We start from the raw sequence: 21,940 nt of genomic DNA on the forward strand, positions 1-21,940 counted from the left end.
TTATGGGCGCAATTATTAAACACATCTTTTCAGGCAGGTCTATGTAAACTACTTCATTTCTTGGCAATCCATCTGCCACTGCTGTCACAGTCGGGCCCATTAACGACGCTTGTTTTGTAAGCCACACTGACTGCCTCCACAGCATTGATTGTGAAGAAACTTTACAGTTACAACTTCCTGTTGTTGCAATCGAATCCTTTTCATTAATCAGAACAAGCAGTTGAAAAATATTCCATAGGAAAACAATTGTGATTCTATAGAAACAACACAAATCACAAAAAACAACTGTTTGTGATCAGAAATGCCCTTGCTTCTTAGATTTTTTTTTTTCCTTTCTTTTGTTGGAAGCACCATTTTTTGCAACAGCTTCCCACCCCCTCCCCCTTCCCAGGAACATTATGGGGAAAGGAGACAGGACTGGGCAAAATGAATAATTATAATCTATGTAAGGAACCACTTTATCATCTTCATTTCCGTTGCTGATCTGACAGCTTGTAATTTCATACATCTGCTTTCATTTGTAAAGCACTCACTTATCCTACCTTTTCTGTATCTGTTCAGACTCTTTTCTTCTTATTCCTTCGTTTTGTCATATTCACATTCAGTTACCTGTTGTCCTTTTTGCTCTAGAATTCAAAAAGCTAGTATACTGAGAATGGTATAATGTTTCCATGTAGGGCTTTCTTTGAGAACTAACAAATAAATAAAACTTAGATAATCAATTCATTTTCTAACTCATACTTTCCCAAATACTATAATGCTTATATACTAGTAACTGACCCAGGAAGAATTCTTGTATATTTTGTAAGAGAAGCAAACGCTTCTGGGCTCGGGATTCCAAGATGTGGGTTTGAATCCTGGGACACCATTTGAACCTTTTCTAAGGTTGCCGTATGATCAAAGGACATAATCTGTTCAGCCGATCGACAGCAGCTGCTCAAAACCTGTTGCGGGTAACCTCTCTGAGCTTCAGTTCAGTCATGTGGAAAACAACTTCCTGATTGAAAAAAAAATGATCTGCCAACTTTATTCAATCCAATAGCTATTTGTTGAGTACCTAACCCATGGCAGGTGCTGTTAGGAGGGGATGCGAGATAAACAAAACACAGTCCTTACTCTGAAGAAAATTAAAGTGCCGAACGGCAGATGTAGAATGACTGCTACTACCACTAAGATGACAATCAATCCCTGAAGGCTTTCTGAGCCTAGGCCCTATGCCAAGAACTTTCCCTACATTATCTCATTTAATTTCTACAATGATCTTATTATAAGGGTATAATTATTATCCCTGTTTTACAGGTGAGAAAACTAATACTTGGAAAGGTTAAGTCATTTGCCCAAATCAATATAGTGATTAGGTAGTGGAGCAGGATTTGAAATTTTGAAGCCTAGCTACAGGATCTGAGCTCTAATACAGGACTTTGTTTTGAAAAGGCAATTGTTTTAAAAATCAGACAACATAGTGAATGCAAAGAGTCATTGCAAACAGGAGTTTATTACTTATTATTACTCTCATGTAGTAGTTTTAAGGAGCTTGGAAGGTCAGCATAACCCAGTCTCTAGGATAGCCTGATATACACAGGTATTTATTTGGAGGGACGAGGGCAACAATCCTGTTCTTACAACTGGACAGAACTTTTGAAGCTGTCGGAAGCTGTAAAAAATATATAAGGGAAGCCAACTAATGCATTAATATTCCACTTGCAGAATGAATGAAGGAGCTAACATTCCTTCTCCCATTTCTCCCTTTCATCCATCCAGTCACCGAATGTTAATGAACATTTCCTGAGCATCTACTATATCCTGGAACACAGAGACGGTGCCAGGCATTGGCACTAGGGATATAATGGCAAATGAATCTGAGCTCTGAAGGGCAGCAGAATTTGCCGCCTGAAATACTGCTGTAGGGTGCTCGCTTCGGCAGCACATACACTAAAACTGGAATGATACAGAGAAGATTAGCATGGCTCCTGAGCAAGGATGACATGCAAATTCATGAAGCAAAATACTGCTGTAGGAGTTCAGGACATGCCACCCTGAAATATACCACTTTGGTGTATTGATTATTCTGAGCTGTAGGCACTTGAAAAACAACAAATGCACAGTGAGACTTTCTCTGAACTCCCCTTATCTGCCTAAAGATAAATCCTCCAAAAGGAAGTCCGTTGTCATAAATTCCCCCAAGACAAACTCTGTCACAGATTCATACCTCTCATCTATTCTTCTAAGGGCCCATTTGTCTTCCCTAAAAATAATTTACTTTTCTCTAAGAGGGCTACATCTCCCCACCCTTTCTTTATTAAGATGATATTTAATCCTGAGTTCTAAAACCATATCTTTGAGAGTTGCTCATTTTCCTGAGTAACTACCATATTCAAATGAGGCATACATTTATATTTACATGTCAGTATGTTAATTTTATAATTATATTATGTAATAATCATATAATAATAATAAAAGATATATATATTAATAAGCTTCTGTTTTTCTTGTTAATCTATTTTTTGTTGTTGTTGTTAAAGAATCCCAGCTGGGGGCGCCTGGGTGGCTCAGATGGTTAAGTGTCTGCCTTCGGCTCAGGTCATGATCTCCAGGTCCTGGGATCCAGCCCCATGTCAGGCTCCCAGCTCAGCCGGGAGTCTGCCTCTCCTCCTGCTTGTGCTCTCTGTCTCTCTCTCTCTCAAATGAATAAATAAAATCTTAAAAAAAGAATCCCAGCTGAAAACCTAAATGGGTATAAGGTAAAGTTTTACCTCCCCAACAGCCCCCTGTCTTCAGATAATACCATCTCTAATTTATTAATGAAAACTTGGACTTTGAGAGCACTTTTAACTTTCAATTACATACGCTAAGTATTAAGTCCCTTTTGAATAACTGTGCCCAATTTAGAGTAGGCAAGAGAGAGTAACACATGCTGTTTTAAAAACAAAATAGCAGAGATCTGATCGAGTAAGAATTTAGTTTTGATCTTCAGAGCAAAGTTTTGTGGAATGTGAGAAACTCACCTGTACTGCTGTTCCTTCTCTAGCGTTTACTCCATCAGAGCAGGGCAGTGACACAGGAAAAAACGTGAAAGATTTAAAAAAGGCCGAGTTTTGGTATCTCCCTACATTTGAAATCAAGTATGTATATGCTTTAAAGACAAAGTACTGAAGCTACACACTCTGAAGAGCTTATTCAGAGAAGTGGAAGACAAAGGTGAGTGGTACCTAGGAAAACATAGTGGATCTGGGATCAGATGATCTAGATTAGACTCTAGATCAAATCTAGATCAGACTGCTGGCTAGTCACTTATTATGTGGGTGAACTTAGGCAAGGTACTGAACTTCATGAACTTTATTTCCCCCACTGATAAAACAATAATAATGCTTACTCTAGCTGCAGGGTTTCTGTAAGCATGGCACAGATGCAAGGTAGTGTGCTGCCCATCTTGCTTAATTCTTGCTGAATGGCACTCCCTCTGCACAAAGCAGAGCCGATGTCTCTGTCTCTATTTTTTTCAAAGATTTTATTCATTTATCTGAGAGTGACGGAGATAGCTAGAGAGAGCAAGAACTCTTGGAGCTCCCTCCCAGAGAGGGAGAAGCAGGCTCCTCGTTGAGCAACGAGCCCGAAGCAGGACTCGATCCCAGGACCCCAGGATCATGAGCTGAGCCGAAGGCAGACGCTTAACTGACTGAGCCACCCAGGCACCCTCTGTCTCTACTTTTAAATGGCACACGACTGTTCTGGAGTTGTCTAAGGGAGCTGGTTTAAATAGTTTCTTCAGTCATAACAAACAAAAACATAATGAAATCAGTAAAGATAGAGGATGTTACTGTTTTGAGAAAGCTTAGAGCAATACAGTTAAGGAACTTATGGATGATTCAAAGTTAACTGCATCTACAATTGTAACACTTGTAAGTAAAACACTTCATTCAAATTGTTTAATTTTATATTTAGATATACTTACTTTCCCAAGGTAACAAAATGGACGGGAAACAACTAACCAAAGCACACAAAACTAAATGTAGACTTCCTTTAATTTCTCTAAAATTAAGAACAGTAATAGCTATCACTTATTAAGCATCTATAACGTGCCTGGCAACTTGCTACATATTATACAAACACTCTGTAAGTCCCCCTAATCCCCACTAAGGAAAATATTATCATCAACTCCACATTCTAGACAAGGAGATGGTACTGCGGAGAGGATGAACAACACATCTGAGGCCACTGGGCTCCCGAAAGGCAGAGAGGGCTGAACCCAGGTCTGTGTAGCTGAAAGCCTCACTCATCACCACTGTATCTTGTGCTTTCCTGTATTTCTAGCAGAAAATGTAATGACAGGAGTGTCTGTGTACAGAAGCCAAGTTCAGACAAAGTGCAGACGGCTTCTGAATGCCAACTACGTGTGAGACACAGAGAAGCTCGTTAAGATACACTGAGAACAGCCCTCCATATATAAGGCCAGGTAAAGTAAATATTTAGAAATAGGCATAAATTCTTGTAGTTAGCTATTAAGTGGCATATAAAACAAATAATCATCAATATAAAATAAAAATAATTAGCTAACAACAACAAAGAAGAAAACCTTAAGGCTTTAACATAATTTATTGTACCTCTCTGCTGAAAACAAAGCCGATGTGTAGGTAAGTGCCTTGCAAGGTACCTGGCACACAAATGACATTCAATAAATGCTATGTGCTCTGAAAAAATACTTGTTGAGGATCTAATACATGATGGAAAAAAGAAATACTTACTGCGTTTATTGTCTTCAACTATTTAAAAACCCTTACTGTTTTAACTTCCCCAGTCACAAAATGGCAACATGCAAAATTAGATTTCAAATGGATCAGAAAACCAGGTGGGGGTAGGGAGTAATCATAAATAAAAACAACAAAACTTATTCTTCTCAGTCTTGGAGAAAGCCAAGTATAAAACAGAGTAATGGCCTTCTCCATACAAAGTGATTTTTGTCTAGTGTTTAAGATTCTCCTAAGAGATTCTCCTAAGATGTTGTCCTTCCGGGTTTCCCTCCCTGGTTGGCACTATGACAACTGCCTCTCTGAGCACCATCAATCACAGCAACATCCACTCTCAAAACCTAAGATGGACACACTCCTCCGTAAACAATGGGATGGCCCTTATATCTCTAGTAGATTTTGTGCAGAAATATGAGAATTTTCAATTAGATTTTTGGAAAGAGAACGATCTCAAATTCTGAGGAGCTCACTCTTTTTTCCTAGAAAAAAACTTAAAAAAATTTTTTTTTAAAGATTTTAAGTAATCTCTACACCTACCAAGGGGCTCAAACTCACAACCCCGAGATCATGAGTCGCATGCTCTACTGACTGAGCCAGCCAGGCACCCCTAGAAAAAACCTTTAAAAAGTGCTCTTTTCAATGCTTTCCAAGCTTAATACACTTTAAGCAGAATTTATTTCAATCAGATCAAACAACATAAGAGATCTTCTCAAGAATTTATACTTTTAAACATACAGTGTTGTCAATGGAAAGGTAGTAAGCAAGCAAGCATCCAAGTGGAGGACTGCTAGTCGGTAGGGTGTGAGCACAGGACAAAGAATACTGTACTAGTGAAGTCAGCATGGCCACAAGTTAGCTCCAGAGTGCCGACGGGACTAGGATTAAGTCTGAAGCAAATCAGTTATCTGTACAGGCTTACGTTTTGTCATCATCTCTGTCTTGTTACCCATTAAGGGAACTAATGAAATGATACAGTGCAAAAACCTTTAAGTCTTTTAATGCAAGTTATTACCATTAATGTAATAACTGTAGGGATCTGCCTAGAATCAGGGCCCTAGTTCTATCTCCACGTTATAAAATGTTACAGAAATGAAATCTAAAAAATTTAGCATGTATTAAAATTTAGGAAAGAAATAGTAAGTCTGATTCATAGCTTTTGCCTCCCATTTTTTAATCAAGTTTTAACCAATTTGGTTATTTTTAACCAAATGAAGGGAAACCATAGGCCAGGTTTTTAATTATTTGTTTGTCAGTCTGGATACAGATCTGTCGAGCAATTGATTGATCAATGTATCTGTTTTACTTCATTGCTTAGTGATTTTTCATTCTTTACTCAGAAATATAGATCTGTCAGTAGAAAGGGCTGAGGTACAGAAGATATTTAAGAAGTGTTGACAATATCTCTTTCTTGTATTCACTCAGCTAACTAGCATGTATTAAATACCTATTTTGTTCCATATACTGATATGACAAGAAAAAAGACAATCTTAGCTTTCTCTTCATATTGCAGTGGAAGAACAGCATCAGACTAACTGCAACACAGGACAGAGCTGGTAACAGTGGCGCATACAAAGGGCTGTGACAACTGCTCGAGTGGAAAGCTGCAAGGTCAGTGAGTGCCAGGCAACAAGTGGAAGTAACCCTGTGGCAGGAATGCTGAGGAGAAATGGAGACATGCAAGCAGGTGGGGGGCCTGCTTATCCATAGGGGATGGAGTTTAGATTTCACTCTGTATCTGCTACCTCTGCTGACCAGTGGGAGGGAGGAAGAGGGACAGGATGCAGGGGGCCAGCTAAAGTTCCTGGTAATACTACAGAGGGGAGAAGAAGAATATTTGAAGTAAGCAAGGGGCAGGGGGGTACAGTGGGCAGAAATTGCTGGAAAAAATGGATAGGTCTTTATATGCAATTAAATTTGAGGAATGTGTGCATATGAGAGAGAAACAGAAAAGCAAAAGAAGACAATAAGAAATTATCAATAAAAATGTTAATGAATTTACATAATAAGGCTACTTAAAGAATACAGCGACTTTTAGTTATTTCTTTGTGGAAGTTTTAAACATAGTTCTGATTTTTATGAAAGCTATACATGTACACAGTTTAAAAATTCCAATCATCCTAGAAGGCTGGTAACGAAAATAGCACTTGCTGTCTCCCACCCCCTATTTCCCAATCCCCAGGGGCACTTGCTTTCTGTTAGCTGATTAAAAAAAAAATTTACCTTCCATATTGTGGGAAAAACCATGCTAATGTTATTAACTCTGACTTTAAATATTGTCTACTGACTTCCCATTCAAGAAGACGAAGCTTTAACTGAGCACTGAAAGCCAACCCTCCGCCAACCTCCACATCCACACATGCACTCCTGGTCTCCCTCCCCTGATGATGTTACACCATAATTCTGGTTAAGTCAACTTTTAGAGTTTTCATTTTTATAACGAGGCAAATGTTATCTCACAGCTGAGCTACTACTCCTCCTTTTTCCACAGCCTCCTTTCTTGCCTGGGGTTTGTAACTCATGTTTTTCATTTGCCGTATCATGTATATATTTAACACGAGTTTAACCTTAAATACTCTCCCAGTTGTATACATCAATTTTCAAAACTTCAAAAAAATTTTTTAGGTAGTTTTATCCATTTCTTTTCCTTCCTCCCTCTCTCTTTCATTTTTTTTGAGGAAATTTCTCAATTTCTCATGAGCTCTCTGGCCTGTTCCCTCATCCAGGGTTGCCCTTTACCTCTTGCAAGTGTTGTATCTTTATTTCCTAGAGTACCTAGCTTCTTCTTTCTTGCTTTACACCCTTGTTTTGGTGGAGCACATCCTTTAAAAGCTTTATGCAGAGGACATGAATTTTTTGAAAACCTCTCTGTTTGAAAGATTTGCTGTGACAATTAATAGTTAGGCTAGGTACAGAATTCCAGGCTGGAAATACGTTTCCCTCAGAAAATTGGGAGCACTGTTCCAGAATATTTTGGCTTCCAGTTAAAAAGTCTCAAACCATTCTAATTCCCATTCTTCTATGTGACCTGTTTCTCTTCTCCCTGCCTCCATCTAAATTCATAAGTAATGCACCTTAATTTGCATGTATTTTCATATATAATGGATCCTTTCAATTTAGAAACTCATGTTTTTCTGTTCAATTGGAAATTTCTCTTTAATTGCTTCACTGATGATTTTCTCCCTTCTGTTTTTTGTTTATTTTGTGTTTGTTATTTCTTTCTACTCTCTTTCTATTAGAAGAAATCTCATTATCTAGGTGTTGGATCTCCTGGCCTGGCCCTTTTTTTCTTTCTTATTTTCTAACTCTGTTTTATGTGCTGCTTCTTGGGATACTTTCTCAATTTTATATTCCAACCATCTTATTTTCATCATATTTTAATTTTCAATTACATTTTCTCCTTTTTTAAGATTTCATTTATTTATTTGAGAGAGAGAGAGTGAAAGAGGAGTGAGCTTGCACAAGCAGCGGGGAGGGGCAGAAGGAGAAGCAGACTCCCTGCTGAGTGGGGAGCCCAAATGCGGGGCTGGATCCCAGGACCTTGAGATTATGACCTGAGCCGAAGGCAGACCCTCAACTGAATGAGTCCCTCAGGCACCCCTAACACTTTTTCCTTTGACTTATGTTTTTCTAGCTCTCTGAGATGTTTCCTCCTCCCTGTGTATTCTCTGTGTACTCACTGTTGTTTTTTTTCCTGGTTGCTTGTTTAGATCTCTGCTTTTATTTTGATGCTTTCCTCAAATGTTTGGTGATTTTTGGCTATCTGCTCATGTCTAAGAGTGGGCCAGTACAAAGGTAATTTGAAGAACTTTGTGTGCATCGATGGGTGGGTCTGTTAACTCTCAGGTTTACATGGGTCATTCTTGGGTGATCCCTGGGCCTAGATTTTTTAGGCCTTTTCTCTTGGGCTCACTGGATTCCCCCAGAGAAGAATCTCCCTAATTTCTTCTAGAAAGAGGCAGTCTGGTTCTAGTGTTCTGAGAACACTAAAGATGGTAAAAGAACACTGGCGGGCTCCATGTTCACTGAAACTCCCCGAGTCCCTAGTCCAGAGATCCTCCATTTTACCACCTCAAGGATAAATCCTCAACATACTGGTTGGAGATCTGAGGATATAACAGCTTCTTAAATAGACTTTCAACCAGTTCTTATTTTTTACTCTTAACTTTTTCCCTCCCCCTACCAATTTCCACGTTAACACCTAGCACTGCCAATTTCTATACTTTTAGGAATTTTATGGGTTATTTCTTGGCTTTCCCCATCATCAATTTTGTATTTAGCTTTCTTGGATCTGCTAAGTCAGTTATCATTCACCCATCTGCTTTCCTACTTCCAAAATCTCTGTAATCTCCTTTCTAATTTTCTGTGTCCTGTGTGTTTATGCTAGTTTAATGGGGTTTCAGGAGCAACAGGGGTAAATGCAGGAGCTCAATATAACATCTCATATCTGATATCCTTAATCACTTCTTTAATGACATTTCTACTCAGCATATGGGCAGGTGAACTGATGGGGAAGAAGAATCTAGGTGAGGAGGCAACTGAGTAGGGAAAGCTGAGGAAGAAGGAGAGAGGGGAGGAAGCTGGGTGAGAAAGCTGGAGAAGTCAGTAGTCAGGAAGCCCAAGATAACCATCTCCTTTTCTCTAATCATCAGAGAGAATGACTCTAGTCAACCTGCAGGACTATTCACAGTATGTTTTGACAGCAACAGATGGACATGGAATCTTGAGTATTTCTGGGTAAGATTCCAGTGATGCATGTTATTTTGCTAGCTTTTGCCCAAAAAAGGTATCCTAGAGTTCCTGAATCATCTGTTGTACTGCCTTCTAGGGCAATGGAAAAATGTGGGATGGGAGTAAGAACATGGAAAGGCAAGATTATGTTATTAGGAGAGAAGACTACTTCCTCCTCTTTATAAAAGGCCAGAATGGGTATGGACTCTTAATTCTGAACAAGAAACAAAATTTCACTAGGAGGATAATTACCCTTTCATATCTCTATTCTGGTAGCTGGGTAAATCAAAATTATTTTCAGGCAAAAAACCCCCCTTTTTTTTTTAAAGATTTTATTTATTTATTTGACAGAGAGAGACACAGCGAGAGGGAACACAAGCAGGGGGAGTGGGGGAGAGGGAGAAGCAGGCTTCCCGTGGAGCAGGGAGCCCGATGCAGGGCTTGATCCCAGGACCCTGGGATCACGACCTGAGCCGAAGGCAGACGCTTAACGACTGAGCCACCCAGGTGCCCCAAAAAACCCCCTGACATTAAAAAGACAATGTGACACATATTAGAATGGTCAAAGTCCAAAACAATATCACTACCAAATGTGGAGCAATAAGAACTTTCATTCACTGCTGGTGCTAATGAAAAGTGGTACAGCCATTTTAGAGGACAGTGTAGCAACCATGTTGTGATTTTTTAGGCCTGATCATAGGCAATTACAAAGATGATAGTTAATTTTATGTGTCAATTTGACTGGCCTATAGGATGCCCAGATAGTTGGTAAAACTTTCGTTATGGGTGTGTCTGTACGTGTCTGAAGAGATTAGCATTTGATTCAGTGGACTGAGTGACGAGATCTGCCCTCGGGAAGAGTAGGCATCAGCCAATACACTGGGGTCCTGATGGAACAAAAAGGTGAAGGAAAGGTGAATCCGCTCTCTCTTCTTGAGCCAGAAGGTCCATTTTCTCCTGCCCTTGGACATCAGATCTCCTGGTCCTTGAGCCTTTGGACTCTGAGACTTGCACCATAGGACCCTTGGTTCTCAGGCCTTCAGACTCAGACTGAATTATAGCACTGGCTATCCTGGTTCTGCAGCTTGCAGATGACTGACTGTGAGACTTCCAGACCTCCATGACCGTGCAAGGCAATTCCTATAACAAATCTCCTCATATATATCTGCATTTATATTCTATTGGTTCTTTTTTCTCTGGAGAACCCTAATTCAAAAAGCTCTACCTGACAAGTCTCACAGGAGAAAACTGTCCAGCCCACACCAGACGTGCACAGCCAGTGAACTCTAGTCTCTGAAAGGAGCTGCAGTTAAGGTCTCAGCCAACTTAGCTGGCGTGACCTTTCACATATTTATATTCCTAGTCATGGTGTCTTCATTCCTAAATTTCTTTCTCTGAGCTCTCAGGTGTAGGTCCTTTTCAGGTGCCTCTGCCAGGACCTCCTTATTAGGGTAGGAAAAAGAACTCCTGAAGACACTTTTCCTCATTTGACTTAGTACCCATTTCTTTTCCACTCCTAACCTTTCCACCTCAATCCCCCATGCATGCCCCCTAAACTACCGCCACCTTAGGGTCCTTAAACTATCAGAGTCTTTTGTTCAGGGCTCCTGTAACAGTGAGATGACCTCACATCTATGCTATCTACCTGACCCTCAACCAGTGTGCCTTCCATGGGTGAAATGGAACAGAGGGAGCTGACAATTTCTCCCTTTTCTGACTCTTGCTCATATGACAATAGTAAGTGATTAAAGGCTTAACTCTTCCATTTTTGACTTGTTGCTTTAGTTGGCTACTCTAACACCTAACAGCTCAGCTCTTTCTCCTGCCCAGCTCAGCTGAGCTCCTGAAATTTACCATATTATCCAACAATCATGCTCCTTGGTATTTATGCAAATGAAATGAAAATTTACGTCCACACAAAAACTTGCACACTGATATTTGCAGTGGCTTTATTCATAGTTGCCAAAAGTTGGAAGAAACTAAGATGTCCTTTAGTAGGTGAGTAGATAAACTGTGGTATATCCAGACAATGGAATATTATTCAGAGCTAAAAAGAAATGCGCTATCAAGCTATGGGAAGACATGGAGGACACTTAAATGTATATTACTAAGTGAAAGAAGCTAATCTAAAAAGGCTACCTACTGTATGATTCCAACTATATTGTATTCTGGAAAAGGTAAAACTATGAAGACAATAAAAAGATCAGTGGTTGTCATGGGTTACGGGGATGAACAGGCAGAGTACAGAAGATTGTTACAGCAGGGAAACTATGCAGATAATACTATAATGAGGAATAGATGTCACTATACATTTGTCCAAATCCATAGAAGCTACAAATTTATTGTAAACTAGGGACTTTAAGTGATAATGATGTGTCATCGTAGGCTCAATTATAACAAATGTACTACTATAGTGAGGGATGTTGATAGTGGGGTAGGCTGTGTGTATGTGGGGGTGGGGGTATCTGGGAATTCTGTACTTTCAACTCGATTTTGCTGCAAACCTAAAACTTCTTTAAAAAGTAAGGTCTGTTTTCTAAAAAAAAATCTAACCGTAAAAAAAAATGTGCTGCTGTGATGTATCAGCCTATGTTAGTGAAATTTTAAAAGATTTTTAAACAAAATATAAAGTGATATAAATGGTATTTGTAATTCATATCCATATCTGAGATGGTCATAAAATGACTGGCAAAATTTAATGTCTGAGGAAGAAGAGAGCTGGCAGTCAGGAAGTGTTTAAACACTCCTTTAAAAATAAGACCACCTTGGGCGCCTGGGTGGCTCAGTCGTTAAGCATCTGCCTTCGGCTCAGGTCATGATCCCAGGGTCTTGGGATGGAGCCCCGCATCGGGCTCCCTGCTTGGCGGGAAGCCTGCTTCTCCCTCTCCTACTCCCCCTGCTTGTGTTCCCTCTCTCGCTGTCTCTCTCTGTCAAATAAATAAATAAAATCTTTGAAAAAAAATAAGACCACCAATTTGTGTTTTGATAAAAACTCTATGACACACTACTATGTGATTTAAGAGAGCCTTTGTTTCTTAGTCCCTGAGGTTGGGGAAAGCTTTTCCAGGAAAGACAAATAAATTCAATTTGTAGTTGAAATAAACTGCATTTTGACATCAGTATAATGTTGAACATGCTCTTAATGAGAAAATAGAGAAATAGAAATTCTGGGGTAGGACAGATGGAAACACTGGCAGAGAGACAGGTAGCGGCTGAGAAGTTAAGCAGAGATCTAAAGCAAAATGAAAAGGAACAATGTTTGTAAACTACGAAGAAGACACAACTGCCACACCGGGCCAGGCCAAGAGATGGCTAAAGACACCCCTAGAGAAAACCCAGGAAAATGACAGAGCTGTGACATGTTCATGCTGGCTGAAAACACAAGGCAGGAAGTGGGTAGAAGGGCCAAGAAGAAAAGTTTTCCATTTACCAAGTGTTCAGAGAGAAAGTATATTAAAAGAGACCATAAACATTTAAGAGATACTTCCTTTTTTTTGAATTTTTTTATTATGTTCAGTTAGCCAACATACAGTAAGTACATCATTAGTTTTTGATGTAGTGTTCAACGATTCAGTAGTTGTGTATAACACCCAGTGCTCATTACCACACGTGCCCTCCTTAACACCCCCCCCAGCCTGCCCCGAAACTCTCAGTTTGGTTCCTGGAGTCCAGAGTCTCTCATGATTTGTCTCCCTCATCGGGGAACAAAGGGAAAACTGAAGGGGAAGAAATCAGTAAGAGATACTTTCTAGTTAGGAAAATCTACTGTTAAATGAAGTTGACTATAGTGTTTTAGTTATTAATACAATGTACAAGACAAAATGTATGGTATATTGCAAATCAGGGGAAATGTTTTTCTTTGGTACTTGTCAAAAAAAAAATTTAAATCGACAGAAAAACAGATGTGAAAAATTTCATGCTAAAAGGTAGACAATGGTTTCTTCAAAAAAGCCACGTCAAAAAGTGTATTTAAAAAAATCTATCTGAGTTCTTACTCTAAGAGCTTCTTGGCACCTGTCTTCTCAGCAGTTACTGTACACATATCCATGCCACCTCCCCAGCACAGGTCTCTGGGGTACCCTTCCATCTGAGATCACCCCAGATATTGAGCACATGAAGAGCTTCAGATGCCTTGAGGGTTAGGGACGAATTTTAACACATGTGGTTCTGGTCCTGAAGAGCTTACAACCTATTTTCGAAGGTGGGACTAACATACAATAAGGAACAGCATAAGACAGAGTATAATTAAATGCTACACTGCATTGTATTGATTAAAATCGTCTAGGAACACAAAAGTGAGAAATCAGTGTGGGCTAGAATAATTGGGGAAGGTTTGGGAAAAAGCTGCCTTGCCCCAGGCCTGAAAATAGCAGCACAGTTTAGGTAAGGAGAGCGAGGGGAAGGAGAGAACCATATGAGTGACTTTAGTACAGTACATAATAAGGCAGTAAAAACAATAGTGTGATGAGAGTATGGCTATTAATAAACTATTGTAGGAGTAATGGTTCATGATTAGATTTCCTTATCTCCTAACCTTTATTAGTGTATATAAGCTTCACCCATACAATCCAGCAAAGAATCCAAAAAACACTTCTTATAACACATAAGAAAATAAACACGTTATGGTTTGATTAAAATGTTTGGGAATAATTCTATTTCAAAATGGAGACTATGTAATTTTAGTAAAGCAAAAGTTTCATTCAAAGAATAGGCATTTGACCATCATTTCAATGGTTAAATTTTAAAATGGGTATAGATAATGTTCATATTATTTTTCCCAATGTGAAATTTTACTTTTTACTTAATAAAATCAAGGTAGGGCTTGAGGAACAGAAAAGACAATGTGAGAACCACCCGCCTGTCACTAGCCCTATGGCCTTGATCTGGCTTCCTAACTTCCAAACATGGAGGCTGGGCTCAATCTCTGAAGCCTCATAAAGAAGATGTTTATAAGAAATCTGTTAAGTGGTTGAATACTATACTTGCCTGACTAATTGGATTACTTTTGAAGTGAATGAAAGCTTTGTTCAAGGTATATAAAGAAAATTATAAGAGTACTTTTGTTAAAAATTAAGTATGAGATGCCAACAGTAGTGAAAGGGGCAGAACAAGTACAAAGGAGGGGCACTAGGATCCAGCTCCACAGACCGACTGTGATTGTTTTATTTATTTATTTTTTTTTTAAGATTTTATTTATTTATTTGACAGAGAGAGAGATAGCGAGAGCAGGAACACAAGCAGGGCGAGTGGGAGAGGGAGAAGCAGGCTTCCCGCCGAGCAGGGAGCCCGATGCGGGGCTCGATCCCAGGACCCTGGGATCATGACCTGAGCCGAAGGCAGACGCTTAACGACTGAGCCACCCAGGCGCCCTTGTGATTGTTTTAAATTACTTAACTGCCAAGGGCACTGTGTTAGTTTGCTAGAACTGCTGGAACAAAGTGCCTAAAAACTGGAGTTTAAAACCAGAGAATTTATTGTTGAACTCTTCTGGAGGATAGAAGTCGGAAATCAAGGTGTTGACAGGGCCATGCTCCCTCTCAGACCTGCAGGGAAGGACCCTTCCTTGTCTCTTCTAGCTACTAGTGTTGACAGGCTCGTTCCTTTATAGGCTCTGAGGGAGAATCTGTTCTATGCTTTCTCCTAGGTTGTGGTGACAGCTAAAAATCCTTGGTGTTCCTTGGCTTGTAGATGCATCATTCCAATCTGTACCTCTGTCTTCATATGGCATTATTCTTCCTGTGTGTCTTCACATCAGCTTCCCTCTGTGCATGTCTGTGTCCAAATTTGCTTCTTTATATAAGGACACTAGTCATATTGCATTAGGGGCCCACTCTACTCCAATATGATTCATCTTGACTAATTATATCTCCAATAACCTATTTCCAAAAAAGTCCATAGTCTGAGGTACTAGGGGTTAGGATTTCAGCATATCTTCAGACCTCATTATCAGTGCCTGTAAAATCAGGATTTTAGACTAGATGCAGTTAGCCATTTTTCAGGTTATATATCCCTTTGAGAAGAGGATATAAATTATATACCCTTGGCCCAGGGAAATGCACATGTACACAATATTTAGCACAGTATCAGGATGATCACAGGCCCTTTGAAGCCCTATATTGAACCCCTAGGAGGATGCTGTCACTGGAGAAAGGCTCTTTTAGTTTCCCCAAGTGCACCATTCTTTGAGCTATAAATATATACCTACGGCTCCAAGAGAATACATGTAATGCCCAGAGCCTCATACAATGGTATTCAGTTAGGATTTTTTGAATAAATGGGCTTGAAACTACTAGGTATAACTAAACATCACCACTCTGGATGCCCCAGGCAGGGCATCATGATTCAGAATCCACTGAGATGGAATAAAAAGTTCCATTTGGAACAATGAGGCTGGCAAATTGTCCACCTTTCTCTGGTCTTTGACCATGGCCTAAAACATAAGCTCATTTACTAGTCCTGTCCTCCCACGCATCCTACCCAGTCTATTCTGCGTCCTCCTCCTGCTACCCCCCTCCCTCTCCATCTTTCTATCTGGGCCCAGGCTTCCCAGAGTTACTGCTGCCCCTGCAACCTCCAGCAGTGAGGTGGGGGGTGCCATCTTGCTACCGTGATTCTTGGCCAAGTGTCCATAAATGACCAAACAAAAATCCCAGCTCCCTTATGATCTCTTGATCTCCTCGATGACTTACTTTCCCCTTAACTAACTTCGACTGTCCTGGCCGTACCCAGAACTGCTCCATGTCCTCTTGTCCTCTGATGCTTTTCAATCTCATACCCTACCTCAAATCCCCTTACACTCTGATTTCCCCATAGTCTTTTCCTGGCCATGCTTCCCTCCCCACACATCCCAAACCACCCTCTTAAAATGTACTCAACACCCTCCATCCTTCTGCTTCCCTTCAGTTCTGCCTAATGATTTGGACGTGGGCCTCGCTTGGAGCCTAGATCATGATCTGCCTCCTTTGTATCTTGCCTGGACTGCTGAGCATGGCTCGAAAAATCATAACCTTAAGGCCTGGTGCTGTTGCCCACTGTTTGCAGGATAGGATCTTCAATAGCTAGACCAGCTTGTCCTAGTCCATGGTCAACCACCTCTCCCACACTTTCTACATATTCCCCTCAAACTCCTAAAACCCTACCATGCCTCACTCACAGCAGACAACCTCGCTTCCTCCTGTATCAGACATGGGATTCCTCCACTTCCCATCTTCTCCACCTATAAACTAGACTACTTCTGAAACCTGCCTAGTACCTTTTTCCCGGATCAGCACCAGCTTTTATTCCTGCTCCCCAGCCAGTCTTCCACAGGACTCCTGACCTCATTCCATTGCCTCTAAGCCCTTGTTTCTTTAATTATTTCACTCAAAAAATATTTGTCAAGATTACTATGTACTGGGCCCTGTTCTGGATGCTGGGATATGGTAGGGAAACCAAGGCAGACAAAATCCAGTCTCTTGCTGGGGGGTAGGGGACTGGGTGTAAACAACAATAAACAAGTAAAAACGTCAAGTAAACAGGGTAATTTATCTTTTCATAGATCTCATCAATGGAGGAGGGGGAAAAACTAGTATTGATCCTTGAGGGACCAATTTAAGACTGACTGAGAAGTAAACCCTCAGTCGGTTCTCCCCTGCCTCCAGTGAACCCTGGTCTCATTCAAAAGACAGCCATCCAACCTTCCTTGCCCTTGCACTGATCCCTAGTTATATCTTTCTTCTCCTCTGCTCTGCTGACTTTCTTTAAAGATTACTCTACATGTGCTATCTCCACATTCTTTCCTTTTTATTTAATTGACTTTTTAGTTGAAACTGTAATACAAACAGAAGAAAATGGGAACAACAACAAAACTGTAGGGAAAGCTATTATACTTAACCATCCAGTCACTCCTCAACCTATCATAATCCAGTCTCTGCTTTACCACTCCACTGAACCATTCTGGCAAAGGTATCTGATGAGTGTCCCTCCACAGGGCCAAGTCTGAATGGACGTTTCCCGCCTTGCCTTTTTATACCTCAGTATTCCCAACCCTCATGACCTCCCTTGGCTCAGACAACACAGTTTTGTGAGGTTACAACACAAGCCCTTCCTTCTCTGGTGTCTTAAACATTAAAGTTAAATGCAGAGTTCCACCTTAGCCCATCTTCTCTTTGTATAAGCACCCACCTTAGGTAGGCTGACCATGTAATTCTTATCATCCTAATGGGATGCCTTTGAGGGTGAAAGAGCGCAGGATTAATAATTACTACTCTTGACTAGCAGGTGTAAACCAAGACTGTCCCAAACAAATCAGGATATATGGTCACCCTATTCTTAGGAGGTCACATCCACTATTACGGTTTTAACTAACACATACCTATTAACCATTTGCAAAACTGAATCTGTAGCCTTGATTCTGACATTGAGCTTTATTTTCCAAATCTTCAGGTTATGATTTCCCACAGATCTCAAATTCAGTAGGGCCAAAACATAATCATTTCCATTCCTAAAACCTGCTAATCCTTGTATTTCCTATCCAAGTTACACATATTACCCAGTCACTCAACTCTCCAAGCTGGGGATTGTTTTAGACCTCCCTCACCCATCATACTTAGTCACCAAGACATACTGACTTTAGTTTTGAAGATTTCTTTAATCTGCAATTTTCCCCCTGGACTACTGTCATAACCTTTTATCTGATTTCCTTGCTCTACTCTTGCCTCCTTTAAGTCTGTTTGCCACAGGGCCACCAGAGTGATCTAACACTGACTGTACTTTTGCTTTGAATCCTTCAGGAGCTTCCTATTATTTATAGGATAAAGACTTTCATCATGATCCTATCCCTGTTCACTTTCTTTGGTCTCATAACCTATCAGTCTCCCTTTGCAATCTAATACCAAATGCCTTGTAGAAACACACACACACACACATACACACAGTCCCCCATTAAAACTGTTTCTTACTTCCAAGCCTCTGTTCATGCTGTTCTTTCTGCCTGGACTGCAGATCCCCTTATTTAATTTGCCAACATCTATACCATTTTCTCTAGTCACTTACAGCTGGCCCAGAGGGGAGTTCAGTGCCTCTCCTTTATTTTTTTTAAAGATTTTATTTATTTATTTGACAGACAGAGAGAGAGAGAGCACAAGCAGGGGGAGGAGCAGAGGGAGATGGAGAAGCAGATGCCCCTGTCGAGCAGGGAGCCCAACGTGGGGCTCGATCCCAGGACCCTGAGATCTTGACCTGAGCTGAAGGCAGACGCTTAACTGACTGAGCCACCCAGGCGCCCCTCAGTGCCTCTCCTTTAAACTTTCATATTACCTATCCATATCACCTTTCATATTATCTCAACCACAGCACTGGATATGTTAGTTTAAAATTAATTATGTCAGTCTTTCCTACTAGTTGAAAAACTTCTTGAGCATAGGGGCAATGGCCCTTAAATATTTAATAGTCATCCTATTTTTAGGAGATCTCATCCACTGTTCTGGATTCAGCCAAGCAAATTAAAATAAACTGGTCTAAATATTGAAATGAATACACAACTTCATTATCCCTGCATTTTTCCACATGTGCCCATATGTTTTATAACATCAATAGACGGACTGAAAATGTGGAAGGGCTTTAGCTGCCAACAATTTGCCTGTTTTATGAAATTAATTTTAAAAAGTAGATCTTAGCATAGGAGACAGGACTAAATTTTTAAAAAAATATATAGTTGGGATACACCAAAGTTAAGAAAAGAGCAAATACCTAATTGTTTAAGACTACAGAAAATCAAAATACATTTCAACAATTGTTTGAATTGGAAAATTCTGTGAAAAGATTATCCTAAACCATTTTTTTTAATAAAAGAGGCTACTCATTCCTTTTGTTTTTTATTATTTATATTAAAAAATTCATACTACTTTAAAATGAGATTAGTATCCTAATATTCTAAAATCTAGTATCCATCAAATCTATCCAAACATCTTTCTCTACTTTCCAGATGTTAGCTCTTATGATTTCCATGTTCTTATATGATTAGCTCTGACTTAGAAAGAAGGAACTTTTCACTTAGTCTGTCAAAACCCAAACTATTTGACCTTCAAGGCACAGAAAAAACCCACAATTTTTGGATAAAATGTGGTGCTCCTGTCACTTATTCATTCAAGTAATTTTGGGGGAATTAAAACAGTATAATCTAAAATTTTAAAGAATATTATTAGTGTCACCAGAGGCGTAACAAGAGCATCTGGTGCCACTGGTATTCAGTGAACAAGTAAAGAGAACCACACAGCAGTGTAACAGTCAAGATTATGAATGACTCCAAACAGTTTATGTTCTTCTGACAAAGTCCTACTCCTAAGAATTCTTTTTTCTTTTTTAATTTCCTATTTAATCATCACTTTGTGCAATCTTCCTAATTATATTTTGGCTTACAAATCTTGTTTTGTGAACAGTGATTATTTTTCTGAGAAGGAAAACAATTTGAGGTATTTCAAAATTTAAAACATGCTCTGATATTTTCTTCAAGCCGAAGATGATCAGACTACCCCAAACAGACAGGCACTGGCTTTCCAGCTATGGCAAGCATCCTAAGGTAGATCTCATGAGACAGGAATATGTCTACCATTTGGCAATCTACTGAGAAATACATTTGGCCAAAATATAACTGAGAAGAAGTTAAAATATCTTTAAATGTAATATTTATTTTTTATTGGCAAGTTGTTGATACTATAAAAATAGCTCCAATCTCCTGATAAATATCTTTGAATACTCCCTACCTGTCAGAAGGTGGAGCTCTAAACATATCTGAAATACAGGCTTTTTAGTTGTGCATTTCACAAATGTGTGTAATGAGGAGATTAAAGCAGGAGTAAAGTCTTTAGAAAAATGGCTCTGGAGAATATTCCAATTCTCTCAGGATAAAATCACCCATATCTCCCAATATGTACATAGTTAACTAACAAAAAAGATATTTAGCATACTCCTTTGAAACTTCAATGTATTACCTACTATGAAAATGTAGGCACAGTAATTCAGAGTAAGAGAATAAGTATATTTAAAAGATAAAACACATTAAAAAAATCAGGACCACCTACTTGGATGTAGGCAAGGTCATTGACACTTACAAGCATCTCGGATATAGAGCAACATGGCTATGAAGATATAATCAACTAAACTCAGGCTGAGGCCATCTGCAAACAAGGCATCCCAGACCACCAGAAGGTCCTGCAGGGGGAACTCTCGTCCAAACAGTAGCCGGACCCACCGTCTGGAAAGAAACAAAACCAAAATTCAGAAATGAGTACTTCTGAAAGTAATATAAAAAGGAATCATTTTCTCCTATATTTGTGAAAAAAACTGTAATTTTTAACTGATCACACTGAGTAAATATTACATATCAAATATATAATATGGTAAAATCCAAGTTTTAAGCTTTCAAATGAATTTTGTAATTTTATAACTGGGCCACAATCATTAAAGTTTATTCCTATATGTCTAAAACACTAGCACGATATTTGAAAAGGGTAGAAATCTTTCATATTTAACACAAATCCCAAATCTCAAAAGGCAAAGAAAAAAATGAATGCACAGTGGTCTGATAGTTGCCTCACAGGTAAGGTTAGGAATTAAAAAATAAAATATTTCAAAATTTTATGATCACTACTGATTTCGTCGTTGTTATTGTTAACTGGACTTTTGCAAATAACTGTACAACAAATTAACTATAACCAAGAAGAAAACTGCATTCTCACATTTTACTCTTATTTTAAAATATTCATTTTAAAATTAAATGTGGGAAAAAACAGTATATATATATAGTCAAGTGTAGACAGTTATTTCAAATGAAACAAATAGTAATACTTTATTTTTAACTCTAGAATAGATATACTTTATTAGTGAGGTTATCTTTTGAGGGCTGTTTTTAAGAACAGAGTCACTTCTATGGCCAGGAAAATTGGGTATCTATGCTATAAGCACATATAGGCAGCTTATAAGAATACTAAACAAGGTCTGTATGTAATTACATGTCATAAACAGCTATACTTCAAATTTTCAATAAACATTAAGCTACTCATAATTCTTATAAGAAAATTAAAATAATTCACTTTGATATCCATTTTTAATCCATTTATTTCTAATTCTATATAACACGGCTACAATTTCCTTACACAAACCTTCCTACAGGAATGTCAGCTAGAATTCTATGTGGTTCTGGCACATAACAAAGAATCAAAAATTCCAAAATTTCTAGTATACCAAGTAGTACAGAAGAGAGGGAATTCTTTAAAAATTAGTTAAAAGAGATTATCTCTTTGCAAAATTAGAAACCAAATATAACCATCTGTGGGGTTAAAGTGAGCACTTACTCCTCTTCAGGGCGTATCATATTTACGGAGAAATCAAAGCTGTGACAATATAGTGTAGAATCACACAACTGTATCACAGTTATTAGGAACCATATACGATATAATCAAATACGAAAGTTCTTTCATTCATATTAT

The 21,940-nt window shown here is 39.1% G+C and overlaps 1 protein-coding gene and 1 non-coding gene across 9 annotated transcripts in view; one reads left to right on the forward strand and one right to left on the reverse strand.

The window, feature by feature from the left end:
- The window catches only part of TBC1D5 (TBC1 domain family member 5), a 567,676-nt gene that overhangs the window by 123,978 nt on the left and 421,758 nt on the right, over window positions 1-21,940 (reverse strand). For all 8 annotated transcript variants that reach the window (XM_078072157.1, XM_078072131.1, XM_078072109.1 and 5 more), the window contains one exon: window positions 20,564-20,706. In XM_078072157.1, coding sequence (XP_077928283.1) covers window positions 20,564-20,706 — 143 coding nt within the window. The remainder of the gene's footprint in view (window positions 1-20,563; window positions 20,707-21,940) is intronic.
- Window positions 1,909-2,015, forward strand: LOC118526717 (U6 spliceosomal RNA). The gene has a single exon (XR_004912746.1). It is a non-coding gene; the product is annotated as a U6 spliceosomal RNA (small nuclear RNA).

The sequence above is a fragment of the Halichoerus grypus genome, chromosome 1, assembly GCF_964656455.1.
Source record: "Halichoerus grypus chromosome 1, mHalGry1.hap1.1, whole genome shotgun sequence".
Lineage (NCBI taxonomy): Eukaryota > Metazoa > Chordata > Mammalia > Carnivora > Phocidae > Halichoerus > Halichoerus grypus.